The sequence below is a fragment of the Manihot esculenta genome, chromosome 8 (genome assembly GCF_001659605.2).
Source record: "Manihot esculenta cultivar AM560-2 chromosome 8, M.esculenta_v8, whole genome shotgun sequence".
NCBI classification, from domain to species: Eukaryota; Viridiplantae; Streptophyta; class Magnoliopsida; order Malpighiales; family Euphorbiaceae; genus Manihot; species Manihot esculenta.
In genome coordinates this window covers 36,223,024-36,246,277 of record NC_035168.2, presented here as the reverse complement: position 1 = coordinate 36,246,277, position 23,254 = coordinate 36,223,024, and the positions used below count along the sequence as shown (strand labels likewise).

Below are 23,254 nucleotides of genomic sequence, written 5' to 3'. Positions count from 1 at the left end.
ATTTATAATTAATGATATATATAAAAGTAAAATAATATGAATTCCATTGTTAATTTGTTTGAAATATAAAACATTGGAATAAAACCCTAGATATTTGTATGATATTATATATTTATTTAATATAATAAAAATAAATATTTTTATTCAAAAATATAAAAAAATGAAAGATTTGTACTATGGAAAAAAATAAAAAATAAAAAATTTAATAATTAATATTTATATATATATAAATTTTTTAAAATAAAAATTGAAAATTAAGAAGGTAAATCTTGAAATCTATCAAATTTAGTTGGATATACGTATTATTATATTAAATGTGTAAATGTTTAATAATTATAAATAATGATAAATTTATTTTTAATCAATGGCACATGATGGAGTGGACATAGCCACCCAAGATCTTTTAAATATATATACATATTTTTTATGATTTTTTTTTATATATAAAAAAATTTTATCTTAATTTTCATTTATTTATGAAAAATAATTTGTATTATTTTAAAAAAAATATTTATCAATGAAATAATTTATTTTTAAATTTTTTAATTTAAAAAATAAAATTTATTAGCAATATTTGTATTATTTTACGTTTATTTAGTGTTTTTCTTTATATGCAGATGTGTTTCATTGCCTTTTCATTATTTGCATGCGCATGGAGGATTAAGGTTTTTGTTGTCGGCTCTTCACTCTTTCAAAGCTTTTTATGGTATCTCACCTTTCTTGAAGTTTCGAGTTTTGAGTATTTTTCTGAGACGCTCACAATATCCAGGTTGTGATGATCCAGTCTCTAAGGAATCTCCTCCTTCTCTGTTTTCGACCATGCTCTGATGCTGTCCAAAATCTCGTAATGGACCTTCGGTGATGGAACTTTTATCTTCTTTTTCCGATTGACTGGCATTTATGTGCGGAAGAAGCCATATTTGTTTCGTCCTTCTGATGATTGTTTCTTCAATCGATGCTGCTTTTGTTGTTTGGTCTTGCGACGCTATGGTTACTGTATTCTTTTTCTTTTTCAAATTGATCCTTTTCGAATCAAAGCCTCACATTTTTAGGTCTAGACTAATTTGCTGTTGGGCTGTTATAATGGGTATTGGTCTTAGGCCTTGAACCTCGTATTCTCCCTTTCTAAATGAAATGCAATCCCTTTGGAAAAAAAAAAAATATTTTCCAATTTTTACACAAAAAGAAATTTGATAATTATTTATTTTCTCAAATGAAATGACTTTCTCTTAAAAACAAAATTTATTAAATTAAAGAAAAATATAAGAGTAACAGTTGCCACATCAGCAAAATGGACCCACAAGATAGACGTGTAACCGTCCAATGACAAAACAGCAAGAAATCCTAGTCAGACTCGCACGCGCCTCTTTCCCCTCTAACTCAAAGCCCCCCAAAACGACTCCAATCAAAGCGTCTCTTTCTCTCTTCTCAGACCGGAAACCTCAACACTGACCACAATAGGGACGCCGCAAGAAACACAGCTACTGTCCCGGAATCACCACTAGCTCTGGCGCGTTAGCAACTGCTTTCATCCAAACGGAGCGACGGAAAATCTCTCTAATACGACTTCGGAGTAGCAAACATGCATTCATTTGGCTATAGAGCAAACGCTTTGCTTACTTTCGCCGTTACCATCCTCGCGCTAATGTGCGCTATCGCCTCCTTCTCCGATACCTTTAATTCTCCCTCTCCCTCTTCGCAAATCCAGGTCTGTGATTACTCTTTTATATGTTATGTATCTGCGTATGCGTAGGGTTCTTTGGATCTGTTGGAATTTGAAACCCTTATTTGATTTTTTGCTATTGTAGATATTGAACATCAATTGGTTTCAAAAGCAGCCGCATGGAAATGATGAGGTAAGTTTAGGCTTTTGATTTGTCTAAGAGAAGTTGAATTTTTAGTAGATTTACAAAAAAAAATTTCTTCTAAGAGGACAATTTTGCTCAATTGTCATGAATTTATTGCCATTCCAACCAAGAATAAAAATGCTGTCAAATTGTTATTAATTTTGGCATGCCGAGACATGGCCCAGTGTTCTCTGCATATGTTGAACCTGGAGAGACCCTGTTCGACTCCCCATTCCACTTGCCCTGTAATAAAAGAAAAATAAACATCTTTGGGGGGGGGGGGGGGGGGTTAAATTTCAGCTAATTGTAAAATACTAAATGTCTATGCATTTAGATCAGGTTCCAAATTCTGGGTCAGCTATTGTGATGTACTGTATTGACTTCTCAGTATTTGTGCTGATATGTAGCAGTATCTTATTGAAATAACACAATATAACTTTTGATTGTAGAATGTAGAAATGCCATCATGTAATGTCCACCTATATTTGCTTATTGTATTAAAATTCAAAAGGTCTTTGGATGAATTTGTAGTTTCTGATCCACTCACATCTCAGAGACTTGTTTGCTTAAGATTTGATCCTACTGCATGTCATCTAATGTTAATGAAAGTGAATTCCCCCACCCTTCTCACTTTTTCTTTGCAACATTCAATGTTCATATTGCTGTTACGAGTTTGGAAGTTTCACACCACATGTAATGTGTGCTTATTGAATCACTCTCTTGAAGAAAATGGATTTTTATGCATCTCAAGTTACTTATGATTTTCTTTGAGTATCAGATGGATTGGCATTCTATTCATTTCTTTGATGTGCTTGTGTACTCTGATATTTTTGTTGATCCTCAGAACTATATTATCTTGGTTTCAATTCTCAGAAAACTTGAACTAGAGTACTCAACATAGCTAATGAATCCTGATAAAACAAAATTTTAATATCGTAAAAGTTGATGCATGAATATCTTGGAAAAAAAAGATCTAATTTAGCTTATTAAAGTTTGATTTTTCCTCTGTTTCTGTAACATTGAACCAAAAGTCAGTTACATCCTTCATTTTGTTACTTGTCTTAGCTGATTCTTATCAATTTATAAAATATCAAAAACCTTTGTTTAGGTCACATCATGGTCTTGCACCTATTGCAATGATTTTGGATCAGTTACTTTTTATTATCCTTTTTAACTGGCAAGTCAAGAATTGAGGAATGAATGTTGCAAGAAAAATTTCTCACTTGCAGTAGATTGAATGCAATTTGGACATAAACCGTCTAAGTTCTTCTTCCAAAAGGACTCCTCATTTCTTGTAGTTGAGTTCACAAGATAATGTTGTGGTGTCAACCACTTCACTTTCTTCATTCAAATAGTTTAATAACTCTATATTTCGACAATTTTTACATGACTGCTTTGTATGCTTGTTATAGGTATGATGATAATTAACTGGCTTTTCGTTTGGTGTAGGTTAGCCTCACAATGAATATAACAGCTGATTTACGGTCACTGTTTACATGGAACACTAAGCAGGTACTTCATATGAAAATCTTTGTAACTTTCCTTTGTTCTATGATTATTGTCATTTCAATTTAGATTAGGGGTATCATGTGGTTCATGTGTCGAGCTAAGTTGTTCGAGTATCAAATTGAGCAAATCGTTTACTATTGAACATGCAATTTTCCTATTAAAGTTTCTCTGCTTTTATTCTGGCAAATTGGGAGATGTATTTTGAAAATTTTGGAGTCTTTGTTAAATTTCTTGTGTGTCATGATTGAGACTTTATTTTAGGACCATAGACAAGAATATAGTGTTGGAAGAGATTAATAAAACAGAGATTCAGATTCTCTCTATTCCTGTTATTGGATTGAATGCCATACATTCTCCTTCAAATGACCAGCTATGTCACATGTTTACTTAATAATTACATCATAATTTTGTCACCCATGAGTGCAGGGATTTTTGAACTCATTGGGATGCCAGACGCATTGGCTTCTTTATGGAATTTCTTGAAATTGTTCTAGAAAGCTATTTTTATTTCTTTAAAAAAAAAAAATCTGTGCACTGACATTAGGGGTTCTCTCAAGCATGCATAGTAATAACCTTACCAAGTTTTGCAGGTTTTTGCATTTGTAGCTGCAGAGTATGAAACCCCAAAGAATTCCTTGAACCAGGTACTTTGGTCCAGAAATAAAATATTTTCTGTTTCAGTTTTGTATTTGTGAGGTAATAATGGGAGCTAGAATCGTTTGTCTACCTGTGTTTCGTATTGAACATTTGAATCTTAGGCAAGTCCATGTCATCTGTCTCCCCAAATGTTGGGTTCTTCTACAGGGACTGCGTTCACTGCTTATATTGTTTTAACATTATGTGCTAGGTTTCACTCTGGGATGCAATTATACCAACCAAAGAGCACGCAAGCTTTTGGATTCAAACTGCAAACAAGTATCGGTTTGTTGACCAGGTGTGTTTTTCTCATGAAGTTTATTTTTTTATGCCCATCATTCGATCCAGCGTAGGTGTTTCTCCTGTTGTGCTAAACTTTATTTTACAATTTGTAGGGAAGCAATCTTCGTGGTAAAGAATTCAATTTGACTTTGCACTGGCATGTCATGCCCAAGACAGGCAAGATGTTTGTCGATAAACTAGTCATGTCAGGATATCGTTTGCCAGAAGAGTATAGATAAAGGATATGGTCTTTGTTGTACTCTTTTTTAGCTGTAACTTAAGACAGTAATATGAGATGATAAAGTTCGGCTGAACTGAAAATCTAGAAACAGAGAAATGGATGTTGACAAAGAAAATGATTCTTTTGGGATATTTTGGTGCCTCACATAATTTTATTTAAAAGATGTGGAAAATCTATTCAGGCTTGTCGATGTTGTACCAAAGCTTGGTCAAAATATTCATCAGAACTGGGGTTCTGCGGTCGGGAGGCACGTAAATGGCGTTTTGAGCCTTTAGTGGTTTGATCAGAATGCATATACCAGTCCTCGTATAGCCATAAAAGGTGTTTAGATCTCAACAATTGGTGTAAGGCTCACTTGGGGAATTAGTTTCGGGTGCGATTGCTGTCATAGCATATGTGCTTTACCGACTTTTGTTTCGAATCTTGTAGCCAGATCGTGATGAAAAACTTTATTTTCCGAGAATCTTTAAACTATGTGAAGATTCAATAATGTCTTAATCATGGATGAATGTGTTTGGTTTGATGGTAATTAATATATATATATGAACATAATATTTAAAATTCCAATATAATGCGTAAAATTGGGTTGTGATATTTAAACCTTTCTATATAATTAATTAAACCCATTTTTTTATATTCGCATTTGATTTTATGATTTCTTGAATTATCATTTAAATTTTGAATAAATGATAAAACCCTTTATTATTAACCTCCATTTTATGTTTGCATTTTGATTCCTACATTTTGATTCAATGCAAGAAATTAGGGATGAAAATGGGTATGGTATTCATCAAAATTAAACTAAATTTAATTTATATTAATAATATTTAAACTCATTTCTAATTCGATTAAAAATTAATTTAAATCACTCCAACCAGCCACAAATTCAATTATTATTATCATAATAATTTATATAAAAAATATTTTTTCATTAATAATTTTTATTTAAAAAATATTTAAATTTTAATTTTTAAAAAAATATAAATTTTTTTTATAAATATTATTATAAAATATATTTTATATTAAATTAATTATTTATATAAACGAATTCGAATAATAAATAATTTTAAACGAATATTATTTTTTAAATGTGAATCCATTTTAAATTTAATTATAACTATTTAAATTTATTTTATTAAAATTGAATCGAATCTTTTAAATTTAAATTCATTCCAAAATCAATTATAACTATTTAAATTTATTTTATTAAAATTTAACCGAATCAAATAGATAGCCATCCCTACAAGAAACAATAAAATATAATCGTATTACAGACGTTATGAGTATTCTGAGATCTCAAATTAAATTTTGGTGTTAATCAATAAAACACACACACAAAAAGGGAAACTTAAAAGGTGAGAGGATAAACAAAACCCTAAATCATTTTTAGGACATTCTTATCCCAGAACAGGAGTATGCTATGCGAAGCAACCAAACCAACCATACTTATTCATCCTAGACTGTGGGCTGCAAGCTACAGCTGCAAAAGATCCACAAAGCAGCTCCGCCCAGGCGATAATTTTTCAGTTTTCAATCTCTTATCTCATCTGCTATTTGAAATAAGGTACAAAAAATCATCATCTCTTGCTCTTATACCATTTACTTTGCGCTTCTCTTATATATGCATATATGATGCGATTCGCGTTTGGTTACTTGGAAAATGTTGGAAAAATGAAAAGTTATTGTCTTGTCTTCTAATGTTAAAGTAAAATTTCTATTTTCTGTTTTCCATTTTCATGTATCACAAATTTTTAAGTATCAATCAAAGGGTATTTCTGATTAAATTTTTGGTAAATTTTTATATTGAATTGTGTCATCTCTGGGGCTGGATTTGTGTATTAACTGTAAGCTTGCTTCTTTGAACTTGGCAATTTTGTAACTCTTGTACTTTGGTTAACATCCTTTACAAGTCCCAATATTGGCATACGTGTTATTTGGTTGTATAGTAGAAGTTGTATAATGTATAGAAGTTACTGTCTAGTGCAATGTCAAAAGACTTTGGCATTGCTGTGAGTTTGAGGTGCAAGATATCTGCTCTGTTTGGAAATGCAGGTCCCTCCCCGTCACCAGAACTGTGTAATATGTAATGGTTGGATGTTCTGCAGTGTAGGAATTCTTGCCAATGATAGAAGAATAGATTCATGCACAAGCAACTAAATTGGTTTTCTTTCCCTATCGGGCTAGCACCTGGTAACCAAAACTTTGTTGCAACAGACATATTGATATAGGGAAAAGAAATGGGCAGTCAAGTCCCTCAGGGTGGAGATCGAACAAGGACAAATTGGACACCTATGATGGAACAGTATTTTATTGATCTTATGCTAGATCAGATGCATAGGGGTAATAGAATGGGTCATACCTTCAACAAGCAAGCTTGGGCAGATATGCTGACCATGTTCAATGCTAAATTTGGGACTAAATATGACAGGGATATCTTGAAAAGTCATTATACAAATTTATGGAAGCAATACAATGATGTGAAGAATCTTCTTGAACAGAATGGATTTTCTTGGGATGATACTCAGAAAATGGTGATAGCTGATGATGATGTCTGGGATGCTTTCATCAAGGTCCAGTGCTTTTTATTCTGTTATCTCCCCCTATCTCTGACCATATTTATAAAATTTTATTGATAAAAGTACAAATGATCAGGTCCACCCAGATGCACAATTCTACAAGAGGAAGTCTTTGATGAACTTCAACGATCTGTGCTTGATATATGCATATACAACTGCAGATGGAAGATACAGCCGTTCAAGTCATGATGTAGACATAGACGATGACATTCAGGGGCTCAGTATTGGTATGCTATAGTTAAGGATCTCGATGTTTTATTCTTGATTTTGTATTTTTGCATTTAAAAATTGTTTCTTCTGGTCTACAATATGCCAATTTGATTGGCGCATATAATTTTTCATGCCTGGCTCTTTTAACTATGAACTTTAAACATGCAGTACAATGAAGTCATATGGAATCCATGTTGCATGAAAATGTCAATACATAATCTCTAAAATATTAGAGACTTTTAAGCATGAGATCTTCAAAATTTGTCAAAAACTTTGGCCTGACATAGTAACTGCCCCAGATATTATGGGCCTTGTTAAGTGATTGATCTATATTTCTTGAAGTGACTTTAATTTTTTTTCCTTGGTTCAGCAAATTTCTTAGTCAATGTGTTATTTAACTAGGAGATGTTAATGTAAGCTTGAGTTGAATTATTATCCTCTAGCAGTTTATAATGTTTATCTATATAATAAGCATTTATATTGTGAAGAAATGCAACATTTTTCTTTATTTCTTTACCTATAAGTGGTGTTGCTAATTTGCTATAGGTGGCATTGCTCCAGTGGGAAGTGAGCGTGTGAAAACAGATTGGACACCGGCCATGGACCGATACTTTGTTGAGCTTATGTTGGACCAACTTAAAAAGGGACATAAAATGGATAAGACATTCAGCAAACAAGCGTGGAAAGACATGCTCACTTTGTTCAATGCAAAATTTTGTTCTCAATATGGAAAAACTTTTTTGAAGCGACGTTATAAGAAATTGTTCAAGTACTATAGTGATATAAGAAGCCTACTTGAGAGAAAAGGATTTTCATGGTATGAAAGACAACAAATGATAGTGGCTGAAGATGCTGCTTGGGAAAAGATTATCAAGGTACAATATCACTTATATTTGTATGCTAGCATATACCTTTTTTATTTTATACTTGCTGTTATGGATGTAGGCACACCCAGGTGCACATTCATACCGAAAGAAGACCTTACTGAACTATCGGGAGTTGAATTTGATTTATGGCAATGAAGTTGTCAATGGACACTTAGATCTAGACCAAGATAAAAACTTTGAAGATGACACCACGCAAGTTAGGCCTTGTGAGTTTATTATTTATTTTGTCAAGTTATCTTTGATTTCCTGTAGTTCAAGATGTACAAAGATATACTGGATATTTGATGTCCTCTGATCTAAAATTGATCTTTGTGTCTGATTTTCTAATCATATCAACCTGATACGTTTGCATTCAATTCATTTTAAAGGCATAGCTCCAGGGTGATAGAACTAATGGCTTCTGTTTGCCAAAATTTATTATGAGATTTTTCCTTAATAAAGAATCTTAAGAAAAGATTTATGGTAATCTCATGATTATGAGTAAATCATGAGATTGATTATCATAATCTTATGATTGATTTATAATTTATTGATAGCATTCTATATATGTTATGTATCTTTTATTCTAAAAATGGCGTTTCTGTTTATTATGAAAAAAGACAACACAAGTGAATAAGTGTACTAGTATAGCCCTTTGAGGTTTTCTATATGTGGATATGGGCTCTCCATAGCCAAACCACGTAAAACCTTCTTTTTTGTGATTTTCCCCCATCTTTTTTCTTTCTAAATTTCTATATGGTATGAGAGCCTAAAGAAAATACCAAGGCTTCTCCTCTCTTAATTTTTGGTTTAAGGTCTTACTCTACTTTCTTATTTTGCAGAAAATTATGGGTTTAAGGTCTGATTTCTTGGCCATCTTGTCCCAATTTTATGTTCTTTTTTTTGTGTTATTAGGAAACAAAAATCAGCTCGAGGTGTATCCAATTTGCAGTATATCTTCCCTTTAAAATTCTGGTCCTCCTCTTCCTTTTGTTCTTTAAAACTTTTGGGCTTCTTCTTATTCTCATTTAAAAATTTTGGGATTCTTCTACTTGTTCTTCTCTCCTTCTTCATGATTTGACAGCCAAGGACTGTAGTCTCTTATTATACTCATCATAGCTAAGAGTTGAAATCCCTACTTTATTTTCTTCTCAAAGCTATGGGTTTGAGTCCCAAAAGTTATTTTCCTCTTCCTGGGTTGAGTCCCTAATTCTCATTCTCTCTAAAATTTCAATTCTATAAATCTCATTAATTCTAACAGGGATCCTAACTGATTACTTGCTATATGCTAATGGTGGTAATTCACGTACCTTACTTTTGAAGCTGTTATAATTTTGTGAATTATTACTCATGCAGGTGAAGAAAAGGATGTTAATTTTTCTGTTCTAAGTAATGGTTTTGGGCCCTGCTGGACACCTGCTATGGATCATTACTTCGTTGATTTGCTGCAAGACCAGGCACTTAGAGGGAATAAAATTGGTCTTGAATTGACAACTGAGGCTTGGATTGAAATGATCAAGTTGTTCAATGAGAGATTTGGATCACATTACGAGAAAGAAATTCTGAAGAATCGGTACATACATTTGAGGAGGCAATACAATGTTGTAAACTTTCTTCTTGAGCAGAATGGGTTTTCTTGGGATGAGAATCAAGAGATAGTAACTGCAGAAGATTATGTTTGGGACTCCTTTGTCAAGGTGATTTTTCATGATTTTTCTTGTATCAGAGACACATTGGTATTCTCTGTGACTTACATGTAATATAAGCAGGTACATCCTGATGTTCGATCACATAGAAATAAAACTGTGCCTAGCTATCATAAGTTATGCGTTATATTCGGTGAAGAAATTTCCAAAGGAAGATACAGTCTCAGCACTCATAATGTAGATCTTGACAGCAATGGACCAGCTTTTATGATTGGTATGTTTCTTGTTTCACTCATCACGCTTAGAATAAAAATGTTCTTTGGACCATTCAGAGCTTATTATCTTGGTTGAGACTGATGGATAAAAATGCAATGTTACAGCTATAAAGGAAAGAAAAAATAATTAAAACAATAATATTTTAATTGATTCAGCAATATATATATATATGTATATGAATATACAATTTGAGTTTGATTGTTAAAATTGATACAAATATGAAAGGTTAAGTTGCAAATTGATAAATTGAAAGGATTGGCTAAAATTGGTAATGTGTGCCAAAGTTGGATTATTTTGATGGAGGCCTGTCTAATATATGATCTTTAATATTTCCTCTATTCTATAGTGTTAATGTTACAGAATATTCTTTTCATTTCACAGTGTTGTCTGAAAGTTTGTGGAGTCGTGATTTTATGTCACTTATTTCATTTGAACATGGTCTATCTCTATCTCTTTCTCTCTCCTTCTAATGCCTGAACATGGCTACTATTTTCTTCACTCTTGCAGAGATTCCAAGTTATTTGTTACTATGCTTCAAAGTTAATGAGAATGCAAGATTAATCTGCATTTGCTCTCCCCCTCTGTTAGGGTGATGCTAAGTTTTCTATTTGCTTCAAGTTTTACCACTTCAAGCCTGATCACAATCTCAAATTTTGCTTTGCTCCAATTTTCATACTTCAGATATTTAACATCAAGTACCATGGGTCCTGGATCCCTGAGGGGTGATCTGAATCATGATGTTGGTATGTTCATTAATTAAGCTGAGAATAATTGTGAGAATTTTGTGTTGGCAGGAGAGGATGTCCAATGCTATACAAATGGTGATTGTGCAAGAGCTGATTGGACGCCTCCTATGTTTCGCTATTTTATTGACCTTTTGTTAGATAAAGTGATTAGAGGGAATAAGATTGATGACGCTCTGGATAATCATACTTGGATAGATATGGCTATGTTGTTCAAGGAAAAATTTGAACTAAAACTTGACAAAAACGTTCTGAAGTATTATCATAAATCTTTGGGGAGATTGTTCAATGATATGAAGAATCTACTCACCCAGAGAGGATTTTCTTGGGATGAATCACAGCAGTTGGTTACGGCATATAATGATGTTTGGGATGCCTATGCAAAGGTGCGCTTCCTGTTCTTGATTTTATGCATGTTTAAAATAGCAAGTGCCTAACTTCTGGCTTAATGTAGGGAAACCCAGATGCTGTTTCATATGGAACTGATTGCAAGCCAAATTACAATGACTTGTTCTTGATTTATGGAAATTCAGCTTCGGATGGAGGAGGGGGTGACCAATCTTGTCCAGGTATTGGCTGTGATGGTCATTGTGGGTTTTATTTTTGTTGATTTGTCAGCACTTCTCATTGTGTGAGCCTTTATGCTTTATCTTTTTGTTTCTTTTTATTTCACTACCTGTTTTTTATTTTTGAGTGAGGTTATTATTACTACTGGAATGAGTGTTGTATATGTGATGCGCATAAAGAAATTGATGTTATCGTTTATCAACTACAGTGATTGATTATTCCATGGTTAACACTTTTGAATTCATTTTGTTCTGAAATTGATTCAAGGAACCAAACCTAATAATAGTTGTTGCCGGAGAACTGATTGGACTCCACCAATGGACCGGTATTTCATTGATCTAATGATAGAGCATGTTCATCATGGAAGTATGGTTAATCTAAGATTTAATAGGCAAGCATGGAGTGATATGGCTGCAAAGATGAGTGCTGAATTTGGGTTTCAGCATGACAAAGATGTCTTAAAGTGCCATTTTATGGATTTGATGAAGCGATTCAATGGTATGAAAAGTTTACTTGATCAGGAAGGATTTGCATGGGATGAACTGAGACAGATGATAATTGCTGATGATGATCTCTGGAATTCTTATTTGAAGGTGATTTTTTCTTCTTAATTGAATAATCTGGTTGATAAAAATCTTCAAGGTCCTCGTAGCTTACATCTGTTTAGTGCAGGAAAACCCAGATGCTTGGTCATACCGCAATAGAACTCTCCCAAATTATAATGATTTATTCTTGATATTTGGAGATGCAAACAATAATGGAAGACTCAGCTATTCATGTCATGCAATGGCGGCTGATGAGTATATCCTGGGACCAAATTTTGGTATGTTCTCTCTCTCTCTCTCTCTCTCTCTCTCTCTCTCTCTCTGGCTTTGCACACTATATTTATGGACAAGATTGCATCCCAAATTATGATTCTGTAATAAAATCTATGGCTACAAGTATGATGGCCTGAGGCCATGTAAAACTGCAGTAACGTATGTTAATTACAAGTTTAGCCATTGTAATTGTTGACAGGACAGCTATTCTGATTTTCTATTTTGGAAACAAGCTAGTGCAAGATCAATCTCTCTTTAAATGCACCATAAACAATAGTTCTTCTACTTATTTCTTTATTTGGAATTGCAGGGGACGAGGATGGCCTATCCCCTTCTGACTTTGACCATTCACAAATAAATTGGACAAAGACAATGGAAGTCTATTTCATTGAACTTCTGTTAGAGCAGGTGATTAAGGGAAATAAGATTGGTCAGACATTCAACGAGCATGCATGGTCCTGGATAATTGCTTCATTCAATGAGAAGTTTGGCCTCCTCTGTGACAGAGATGCTGTAGAAAGCTGGTACTTTAGTTTGATGGAAGAGTATGACAACATCACAGTTCTTCTGAATCAGAATGGTTTCTATTGGGATGAAACTGAGCGAACAATAATTGCTGATGATGATTATTGGCTATCTTATATCCAGGTGCTTTTCTTTCTCACAAACAAAATCAAGGGCTAGAAAAAATTTTCCCATTTACCAACTTCTCCCCCCCTCTCCTTGCTCCTGTGGGTATGGTCTGTCTGGCTTTCTATATCCTTCGACCTTTAAAAAACAGTATCTAGTAATTTACAATTTCTGAAGTGATACTGTTTCTGAAACAGATTGAAACAGATTGAAACAGATCTGTAAGTAGTCTGCATTCAAATATATAACCCTTTTTTTTGTTTAGCTTTTCTTATGATGAAACTTTTCTTCAGGAACATCCACATGCAAGTAAGTACAAAGATAGAATCTTAAGTAGCTATGATGATCTTTGCGTGATTTATGGTAATGAATTGCCAGTTAGAAGATCAAGTAATTTGGGTGTAAAAATGGAGATTGAAACAGACATGGGGCTCTATGGAATTAATGGAGATGCAAATCAGACTGAAGAATTTGAGACATCTGATCGCAGGAAAAAACGGAAACTTGTAACTTCATCAACCTCAGTGGCTTCTAGGAAAGTTCAAAGACAGAAGATGGAGGATTCAAAAGCACTTGGTCGGAAGCTGCACATGGTCAAAACAATGGGAAGCAAGGAGGCAAAAGAGCATATGTCAATAGAAGTCATTGTTGATGCACTTCAAGCTATACCAGATATGGACGATGAGCTCTTCTTGGAAGCCTGTCAACTTCTAGAAAATGAGAAAAAGGCCAAGGTTTTTGTGGGAATGGATGTAAATCAGAGGAGGAAATGGTTATTTACAAAGCTCCATAGATAGTGTCTGCCTGACTGCGTTATCATTGTACAGTTCAAAGTTGTGTAAGATAGGCCCAATGTCAATGCAGTGCTGTTTATTTCAATCACTTTCTTTTCTTCTTCCTATATGATTCATGTGTTGCTATTATATGATTCATGTGTTGCTATTCATGATGGCAAAAAATCTCCAAATTCAGTCTGCATTCGACCTTGGTCCTCCAGTTCACCGGTGTCGGGTCACGGCGAAAGATGAGGAATACGATTGCAAATAGGATCCCTTTCCTGAAAGAATTCTGATGGACCCTGGGCTGTGCGTGCATACAGTGCATGCGGCCCAGTGAGGTAACTTTGCTTGATGAAATGTCTCGATGAAATGGGCAGCCTATAGTCTCCATTCTCCACCCAAATTCTTAACCCAAAAGGTTACCTTTTCAATTTGTGGTTATGAGAAATTAAAATGGTTTTGTTTCAATCCTTCGTTTGGCTTTGGAAATAACGCGTCCAGGTCTAACATGGAATGAAATGATCCAATCGGAGACGAACAAAAATGGCGCATTTACTTGTGAAAAAGCTAACCGAGTAACAGTTCCTGATGCCAGTCAAGCGCGAGCTCATCATTTTTCAGTAAAAAAATAACCCAAAAAAAAAGAAGAGAGGATACCAATTCGCTCTCAATTGCTTAACAGAAGGAGACCCAAATTTTTTGTGAAATGGCATGGCCTTCTCTTTCTCTATCTTTGCTCCTGCTTGCCTCCTCAACTCCATTGCAGCACTGTCCTTGACCTTCCTCTCCGCTTTCTTTTTCTCCAAATCACCATTTTACTCAACATCCTCTGAAATCCCTCGCAGATCTCTCCTCTCACAATCCCATAACCAGACCCTCCTCCCTCTCTCTTGTTCCTCTCTTCCCTCCACCAATGGCCTCATCGACTACCTTTCTATCCACTTTTGTCTCCTCGAAGGAAACCTTTTCCTGTCGATTCCTTCCCTTTCTTTGTTCATTCTTCTCCATTTCTATATCCTCATCAAAACAGCCCAATCCCATTTCTCTATTGTCACCACCAAGCTCACCAATCACTTGAACCTATCTCCAAGCATGGGTGGAGTGACCCTTTTGGCGCTAGGCAATGGGGCACCCGATGTTTTTGCATCTCTTGCGGCAGTTCGATCTGGGCAGTACAGAACTGGGTTTGGGGCTATACTGTCTGCTGGTACTTTTGTTTCTGCGTTCGTGGTTGGATTCGTGGCGATATATGCAGCACCATTTAATGTGGATCCTGGGTCTTTTGTGAGGGATGTTGCGTTTTATTTAGTGGGAGCTTTGTTTCTATTTTATGTGTATTTGAGTGGGGAGATAACTTTTTGGCAGGCTGTTGGATTTGTTGGATTTTATATTTTCTTTGTTGGGTTTGTATTTTGGATGGATTTGGGAACTGGCGTTGTTCATAAAAAGGATGGAGGAGAAATGGATTGTGAGAAAGGCGGGGCAGTGGTGGTGAGCAATTTGGAGGATGAGAAGCATGGTTCTGGGCCCTTCGAAATGGCTTATGGAAAGGTAATGATTTATTTTGGGAAGTAATGCGATTTTTAGATTAATTTGGTGAGTAATTGTGATGTTTTAGCTGTGAGATGTCTGTTTATTTTCTGTTTGCGAAGCTCGTTTCCCCCCCCCCCCCCCCCCCTTTTTTGTTAACTAGGCATTATCTTCTTTTTTTTTTCTTCTTCTTCTAAACTGGGATTATATCGTACTCAATACCGGCAGAACTTGGATAGGTTAAGGTAGGACATTTCATGTTTTAATACTCAACCAACTGCAAAAACTGCTAATAAAATTCTCGATGGTTCTAGATTTGTTCCCATATTGGAATCCAAAGTAGGATATGTTTCAAAGATGTTTAAACTTGCAGTCACTTTGCGCAGAGGATCTAGTTGCAATCTCCTTCACCTGTGAGCAACTTCTGTTTGTTTCTTCTGATGTTAGACTGCAGCCTGGCTTATGCCCTTTAGTGCATTACGCAGCTCATATTAAGAACACTATTTTCTTTTAGGGGACGTTTAGATGTGTTGCATTGCGGCACTTGAGCTGTTAGCAATAGTGTCGGTATTCCTATATTTAGCCTTAACATAGTGCGGACTATGCAGTGAAAATGGCATAGGAGTTACCGTAGTTATTGATGGCAAACGGTGCAGGCACCCACTTGGGAGTGGGGAGAGGTTGGAGGCAAAATAGAGCTGCACCTTACAGAGAATCTACTGTGTTCATTGAAGCATATTCTGGGTTTGTGGCAGCTAATCAGTATTGCTGCTGTATGTATATATATTATAGGAAAAGAAAAAGAAAAGAAGGAAAAAGGATACAGAGGAATCAGAATAAAGTGGGAGAAGAGATACATGAGGCAATAGAATTTCCAGCAACTTTTCAGAGTGTGGACTTTGCATAATGGTAGATCAGAGAGTCGCCATTGAAATGCCGGTGGCCTTTATTGGTGAACAATCTAGATGGTGGTAGTCTGGTTGAGGCTAGGGCGAGACCAGGCCTTGTACCTTGCAACAGGCAACACCTCTGTGACATCTCCTGTGACTGTCTCATCCCTTTAAGGGCACAGGCCTTTGGCCTCGGTGTACCTTTGACTACTATGAATGTGACTAATACATGGGGCATTCAAACAATTGGAATTTTTTTTTAAAGGCTGAATTGAAGCTTCGAGGTTTACCTCAAACCAATAATCGAAAGTCAGTTTGTAGGTGTTAGGTGTTCATCTTGCTGGCAATGTGGGAACTTTTTTATGTAGAAGCTCCTCTGTCTCAGCAAACCCTTCCTATATTTGTTGTGTGGATTTCATATGTGATATGCATATATTTTTTGCTTCATTGTCATCCTCTATTCTAAGGCCAAATGATGGATGGATCTGGTGATTCTGAATTTCTTGAATTTGGGACTTGCAGTTAAGTTTACTTTTATTTCCTTTGATTTCTATGGGAAAGATATGGTATGATCATTTTTCTGTCTAATTCTTTCTTTATTGGTTGTGCATTTCTTACAGATCTCAAAAGTATGGGAGTGTCCAATCTCATTTCTCCTTAAGCTCACAATTCCGCAAACTTCCCCTTCAGAGTGGAGCAGGTTCTATGTATCTGCCAATATAGTTCTTTGCCCTCTAGCGCTTCTATATACTTGCAATTCATTCATGCCATTAGAGCATCCCGTAGTGTTCCTCCTTTCAAACGCCCATTTCCCACTTTGGTTCATAGTACTCATGGCAAGCTCCTCTCTTGCACTTCTTCACTTCATACTGGAAAAGGAACCCCCAAAGACTGAGCAAATGCCTATAGTGCTTGTGGCATTTATAATGAGCGTCTTCTGGATATCTACTGTTGCTGGAGAATTGTTAAACTGCTTGGCTGCCCTTGGACTGCTTCTTGAAGTGCATCCTTCAATCCTTGGCCTTACAGTACTTGCTTGGGGAAACTCAGTGGGTGATCTTGTGGCTGATGTTGCAGTTGCCAGAGCTGGGCAACCAGCAATGGCCATGGCTGGGTGCTTTGCTGGGCCAATGTTTAATATGCTTGTTGGACTTGGATCAGCATTGGTGGTGCAAACAGCTGATGTTTATCCAAAAGCTTATGAACTTGATCTCCACACTGGTATTGTGATTGCATTTGTGTTCTTGCTCTTGAGCCTGATGGGATCTCTGCTTGTTATAACTTGGTCCAGATTTCGGGTGCCTAGGTTCTGGGGCTTTTGCCTCGTAGGTCTTTATGTATTTTTCATGGTAGTTAGCTTAGTGATTGCTAAGTATTCAGGATGATTCATTCAATCCGTAATGTCAAAGTTTTGTTCAGTTATTGCTAAATACTTTACGCCACTTATAGTAAATCTCTCACCCTGTATGTTAGGGGTTATGCAGTGTATACGCATTGATATGAAGAGAATATTGCAAAGATTATGGAATTTTTAGTCTGTAATCTGAAAATTTTAGTTTGTATTCTGTTTTTCTATGTTCATCAATTGATTGTTGTCCTCCTAGCATACACACTAATTTCTGAAGTTTTATGCGCTATCAATTAAATATCATGCTTATTTGTATTTATTTGATACTCTGGCTAATGTGAACAAAAAAATTAGCTTATATGACTTGGTCTTAGTGTTGTAGGCCATGTAATGTTGGAAGAATACTCAATTTAAGAATTATATTTATTTTATAAATAGGAAGTTTAGAGTCCAATCATTGAGAAATTTTGTTGTTATTATTACTATTATTGTTATTTAAAAAATGTTAGGATATTAATCATATGAAGGTTACTGGTTCTTTATTTTCCTTAATTCTATTTATCATTCCTGAAAATGAATTTTCTTTTCTTGTTTAAAGACTTTTATTTTTAGTCTTGCCATGCATTATCATGCTCTCCTATATATTTTTGTGAAACCTAGAAGCTGAACAGTGTGTTAAAATGTCCTTTTTGATAAGCTTACAGAACTTCTCAGGAAAGATTTCCTGAATAGGCCTTTGCTTTGCTTTGCTCGTAAGATAATCATACCTTAGCTCTGTAGTTACCTCATTGAACCGGAACTTTAAAAGAAAAGGGAAAAAAAGGGTAAAAGAAGTAGAGGAAAAATCTTACAAGGCCAAGTGAAGCTATTCAAGGGTGACACTTAGAGGCCTCTAAGAGAAAAACAGTTTGCAATTAATATTCTGACAAAAACATTACTTCCTTTTATCAATTTAATTAAGTCGATACAATATGTATCAATCTCAAGAATGTGAATTTAAGTATATTATATTATTATATAAAGAACAATAATGTTTGAATATTTGAATGAGTTAGATGAAACCTATTTTCAAACCCTTTAACAATTGAACTATTTCAATTTTATTTCATTGTGTCACTATTTTGTATGCAATTGAGTTTTAGTTTAAATATATTAAAATTTTATTTTTTTTTATAAATTTAAAAATTCCAAATCACTTGTTTATTATGGAAGAATTGAGATTAAAAACTCTCACTAATAATTTAAAAAAGAAAAATAAAAGAGAAAAAAATCCTTAATATGCTTGACACATTGAGTTTGGGCCTTTTAATATGCAAGTGGCCTTATAATAGGTGAAAGAAATTATTGAATGCATACGACAGTTACATGTTGACTATTAATCATGATGGAACCCATATAAAACCCATCATAATTAAAGGCTAGAATACAACCCTTGTAAATATAACATTGCCTGAGTAGTTCTAATTTGGTAACTATACCTATGTAGTGTTGATTAGGATAAGGGATAGATGGTTATGGTGGAAGTTTTCAATAATTTGCTTAGGTGGAAAGGATTGGTGATCATTTATGGTGTAGTTTTAGGTAGCAAGACTGATAGAGAAAGCAGGAATTGTGTCTCAAACTTTAGTGGACGAGAATGTACAACAATTATGGGCATGGTGTTGGCTCCAGTCTACCCAATACCCACTGCCCACATCTATGCTTACAGTGACCAGAGATGGCAAAAGATAACAAACCCTCTTAATGGCATAACTACTTTCCACCAAGTATTTCCTCTTCTGCCTTAGCTTATAATTCTCTATCAAACTAGCAACTCTTTTGGTGCATCGTTGGAGCTGTGGAGCAAAAAGCAGCTAAAAAGAATGAAGTATAGGTTTCTTTCCCCTGTACATGACAAGGCTCCTATGGGAAAGAGAATTCTTGATAAAGGAAATTTCAATGGTCTTAAGCACAATAAATGTGTTATTTTTCCTTCTAAAGTGAGCATGGCTGCTGAAGCTCTAGAGAGAAGAAATCAGAATTGGTAAGTTCTCCCTGTCTCTGTTCCTGCATGCATATACTTGTGCATATGTGTGTGAAATTGTGAATAGCGCTATGATCTTTACAATGTTTCTTTCTGCAGTTGTGATTTGTAATTGATTTTGCTTCTGCAGGATTGTTCACACAAAAGTTGCAAATGATTTGATCATACAAGTTGGGGATTCTACTTTTCACTTGCATAAGGTGAACTGAATATGTTTTCTCTTAATGTACATAACCTCCTATTGGAATTTGGAAATTGATATCTACTTGCTGAATCACTGTTACATAGGTAACTTAAAAATTTTTAAGTTTTTTCTTGAGTTGCTAGAAGTGTTCTGTTGATTAGACCATATTACACTCTTTCATAGCAGAAATTGAGGTGAAACAACTTGGAACCAGAAAATAATTAGGCCAGTTTTCCCAATTCTTTCTTTTTAGAATTGAAAGCATGGAGGTATATTGGTTGTTTCCCGAGCTATTTTTCCTATTTATTCAAATAAGTTCAATTTTCCTTTATCTTTTTTTCTTTTTTTAAAAAAAGGAAAGAGAATAACTCTTTTGAGGATCAACCCATGATCAGATTCTAACTTCATATCATTTTTGGGTAGTCAGCTTCCCATGGTATCAAGAAGTGGATATTTGAATAGATTAGTATTCCAAAGAATAAGCATTGGAGAGAAGAATACAGTGTCTAAGATCCAAATAGAAAATTTTCCTGGCGGAGCTGAAATCTTTGAGTTGGTGGTGAAATTCTGCTATGGATGGAAAGTTGATCTGACAGCAGCCAACATTGCTCCAGCATATTGTGCTGCACATTTCTTAGAAATGAGTGATGATCTTGAACAAGGAAATCTTATTTCCAAGGCAGAGACTTTCCTAAGTTTTATACTCTTAACATCATGGAAAGACATATTTCAAATTCTTAAAAGCTGTGAGGCAATTTCTTCATGGGCCAAGGAGTTACAAGTCTTGAAACGATGCTCTGAAGCTATTGCTTGGAAGGCGTCCATGGACCCAAAGAAATTTACTGCTTATGATGATGATTCATTGTGCTTTAATGCTCAATCAAACAATGCAAGAAACTCACAACATAGTTGTGTAGCTGAGAATTGGTGGTTTGATGATGTTTCATTTCTTCGACTAGATCATTTTCTTGAAGTCATTGAATCTATTAAAACAAAAGGAGTAAGGCCAGAGCTTGTTGGATCATGCATAGCTCACTGGACAGAAAAATGGCTTTCTCAAATTCCTTTTGGACAACACAATCGGCCAACAAACCAGTTACTGAAAGTTACTGCAGAAAGTTTAATTAAGGTACTTCCAGAAGAGAAAAACTCAGTTTCCTGCAATTTTTTGCTTCACCTTCTGAAGTTAGGAAGGATGATGAGAATCAAGTTTGAACTACTAAATAAGCTGGAACAAAGGATAGCTCACATGTTGGAGCAGTGTTCTGCTTCAGATCTCTTAGTGAGGAATCATGGCAGTACTGATAGTGTCTACGATGTGAGAATCATCAGAAGGGTGGTCAGGTCATATGTTTCTTCAATGTTACTTTATCCAACACAAAGAATATACATTGTTGGCAAGTTGGTGGATGGATATCTTGCAATGATTGCCAGGGATGAGAAGCTTTCTATCAAACAGTTCCAATTGCTTACAGAAGCATTACCAAAAGATGCCCGATATTGTGATGACAATCTCTATAGAGCCATGGACATGTATCTCAAGGTACGTAAAAGTTTACCATTCCTTTAATAGTTTTATACGTTAAAGTTAAAGCTGATACTAAGATTTCTAGAACATTGACCAATTCTGCAGGCTCATCCTAGTCTGACAGAAGAAGGAAGAACAAGTATATGCAAAGCCATGGATTATCATAAACTATCACAAGAAGCTCGCCAGCACGCAATGAAGAATGAAAGATTGCCCTTGTATATATCAATGAGACTTGTCCTTCTTGAACAAGTAAATATGACGAAATCAATGACAACTACTGGATCAAATTATCGAAGAACGAAAACTCAAACTATTATCAGAATAAGTAAGGGTTTAGATGAGGAATGCATGACACCATTGAAAGAAATAAGTATGATGAAACAAGAGGTTGAGAACATGAAGATGCAGCTAAATGCATTGCAGAAGTGTAAAATGCAGCTTCAGAGACAAGTACTCAAAGGATGCATTGTCTAGAAAGAGATGCTGTTCTGTCAGAGCACTGTGTTAGCATCTGTTTATGTTGCTTTCTCTGAATAGAAAATCCCAGGTATAACAACTGCATGCAGAACATTGTAGATTGGGGAAGAAAATATAGCAAATAAGCTAGACAGGTTCTGTATCTGTGTAATTTTTCTTTAGAGAAACAAAAAAGTTATCTTGTATAGTTTATCTAATATCTTTAAATCCTTTATCCAATCTGTACTTCGTTTCTTTTACAAAAACGCAGCGTTGGAAGTTTGGTGCTTGTGTTTGTCTTGAAGCTCTTACTAGTGTTTGGCCACTGGGAACCCATGACCTCTCCAGAAGTGGCTGTTGGTGATCTCGTTTGGTAGTCGGGAGTGGCAGTTGATGAACAGATCTCAATAGCTAGATTAGAGTTCTGAATGTTTTCTTGGGCTTCAGCCCTATTTTATGTTAAGGTTACTATGAGCTTCCTTTTCCCCTTCTCTCCATTTGAGCTTTTCTGTAGCCTCTCCTCTTTTTTATAGCGAAGAATTTTATAAAAATTTAATTTAATTAATTTTTTATTATAAAATTTTAATTTAAAATAAAAGAATTTAAAATTTTTTAATTAAAATTTTTTTATTATATATAAAAATAAAATTATAAATAAATAAAAATTTATTTTTTTTTATAAAATCATACATGCTAATATGAGCAATTTATATATTATGATAAAAAAAATACTTGCACATACGACAATTAATTAAAAAATGCATTTTTTTATAAAATTAAACAAAAAGATTCGCATTGTAAAATCTCCCTTATTACTAATTAACAATTTATTTTTGATAAAAAAAAAGTGGGCCCACAAATAGCTTTGTCAACAATTTTGGTTGGTAATAAAAGATAATTGGTAGAAATGTTATATAAATTCAAATAAAACTAAAAAACTAAGAAAAACAGACTTCAAACTTTTAAATTTTAGTAAATAATAATTTTTATTATTTATTTCGTTTTTATCGAAAGTTTAAAAGTAAATTTAAATTAAAAAATAAAATAAAATATTTTTAATTTTGGTTTTATACTTGAGAGCAAATTTGATATAATTTGGAACACTAAACTTTGTTTTTATTCTTAGGCTTTTTTTTTATTTTTTTATTTTTTTGTAATAATAGGAGTCCTTGTGATGCACCGTCCAATCACAATCAATATGGATCTGTACCCGTGAGTATTGAAATTTTATTTCACATTTAAAAAATTTACATAAATATAAAAAACATGCAATTATATATATACATATATATAACATCTAATATAAAATTGACTTATATTGGAATAACATTTTTTTTATTTTTTTTAAAATAGAGATTTAGAGATTGAAAAAGTAAAATTTAAAATCGCTCATATTTATTCAGATACACTTATCATCATATTAAATTTATAAGTATTTATATTGTAATAAATTTAAAATTATTAAATTAAATATTTATTTATAATTATAATTAATAAATGAGTTTTAGGTGAAAAAATGTAAAAATACTTAAACCCATTTTTTAAATATAAGCTCAAGTGTTTAATGGTGGCACGTGATTGAGTAGCATTGATGCTTTATTTTTTTTTAATATTAATATTTTACTCGTGAAAAATAAAAGCATATACCTACCGTAAAGAAAGTGTT

General features: G+C 34.2%; 4 protein-coding genes across 11 annotated transcripts; all 4 read left to right on the top strand.

Annotated features, from left to right (window-relative positions):
* The first annotated feature begins 1,361 nt into the window (after positions 1 to 1,361).
* LOC110620455 (signal peptidase complex subunit 3B) lies at positions 1,362 to 4,703 on the top strand. The gene is made up of 6 exons (XM_021764203.2): positions 1,362 to 1,708; positions 1,809 to 1,856; positions 3,297 to 3,359; positions 3,947 to 4,000; positions 4,204 to 4,290; positions 4,388 to 4,703. The coding sequence occupies exons 1-6, from the start codon at positions 1,583 to 1,585 to the stop codon at positions 4,511 to 4,513; spliced, it is 504 nt and encodes a 167-aa protein (XP_021619895.1). The 5' UTR covers positions 1,362 to 1,582; the 3' UTR covers positions 4,514 to 4,703.
* A 1,221-nt stretch (positions 4,704 to 5,924) lies between these two features.
* On the top strand, positions 5,925 to 13,726 carry LOC110620451. Of its 6 annotated transcripts, none has more exons than XM_021764196.2 (13): positions 5,925 to 6,079; positions 6,730 to 7,085; positions 7,168 to 7,318; positions 7,848 to 8,176; positions 8,247 to 8,394; positions 9,524 to 9,864; positions 9,937 to 10,087; positions 10,884 to 11,218; positions 11,287 to 11,401; positions 11,667 to 11,992; positions 12,072 to 12,222; positions 12,528 to 12,865; positions 13,141 to 13,726. In XM_021764196.2, the coding sequence occupies exons 2-13, from the start codon at positions 6,753 to 6,755 to the stop codon at positions 13,642 to 13,644; spliced, it is 3,222 nt and encodes a 1,073-aa protein (XP_021619888.1). In that variant the 5' UTR covers positions 5,925 to 6,079; positions 6,730 to 6,752; the 3' UTR covers positions 13,645 to 13,726. The 6 variants fall into 6 exon arrangements, with proteins under 6 accessions (XP_021619888.1, XP_021619886.1, XP_021619885.1 ...); XM_021764194.2 differs by having other exon boundaries at positions 5,926 to 6,079; positions 6,621 to 7,085; XM_021764193.2 differs by having other exon boundaries at positions 5,937 to 6,079; positions 6,568 to 7,085.
* A 350-nt stretch (positions 13,727 to 14,076) lies between these two features.
* LOC110620452 (cation/calcium exchanger 5) lies at positions 14,077 to 17,611 on the top strand. Its single transcript, XM_021764200.2, has 2 exons — positions 14,077 to 15,177; positions 16,667 to 17,611. The coding sequence occupies exons 1-2, from the start codon at positions 14,338 to 14,340 to the stop codon at positions 17,429 to 17,431; spliced, it is 1,605 nt and encodes a 534-aa protein (XP_021619892.1). The 5' UTR covers positions 14,077 to 14,337; the 3' UTR covers positions 17,432 to 17,611.
* Positions 17,612 to 18,655: 1,044 nt separating this feature from the next.
* On the top strand, positions 18,656 to 22,085 carry LOC110619991 (root phototropism protein 3). Of its 3 annotated transcripts, none has more exons than XM_021763525.2 (5): positions 19,262 to 19,417; positions 19,548 to 19,617; positions 19,788 to 19,870; positions 20,029 to 21,144; positions 21,235 to 22,085. In XM_021763525.2, the coding sequence occupies exons 3-5, from the start codon at positions 19,865 to 19,867 to the stop codon at positions 21,604 to 21,606; spliced, it is 1,494 nt and encodes a 497-aa protein (XP_021619217.1). In that variant the 5' UTR covers positions 19,262 to 19,417; positions 19,548 to 19,617; positions 19,788 to 19,864; the 3' UTR covers positions 21,607 to 22,085. The 3 variants fall into 3 exon arrangements, with proteins under 3 accessions (XP_021619216.1, XP_021619217.1, XP_021619218.1); XM_021763526.2 differs by having other exon boundaries at positions 19,339 to 19,417; positions 19,548 to 19,705; XM_021763524.2 differs by lacking the exon at positions 19,788 to 19,870 and having other exon boundaries at positions 18,656 to 19,417.
* The last annotated feature ends 1,169 nt before the right edge of the window (positions 22,086 to 23,254 follow it).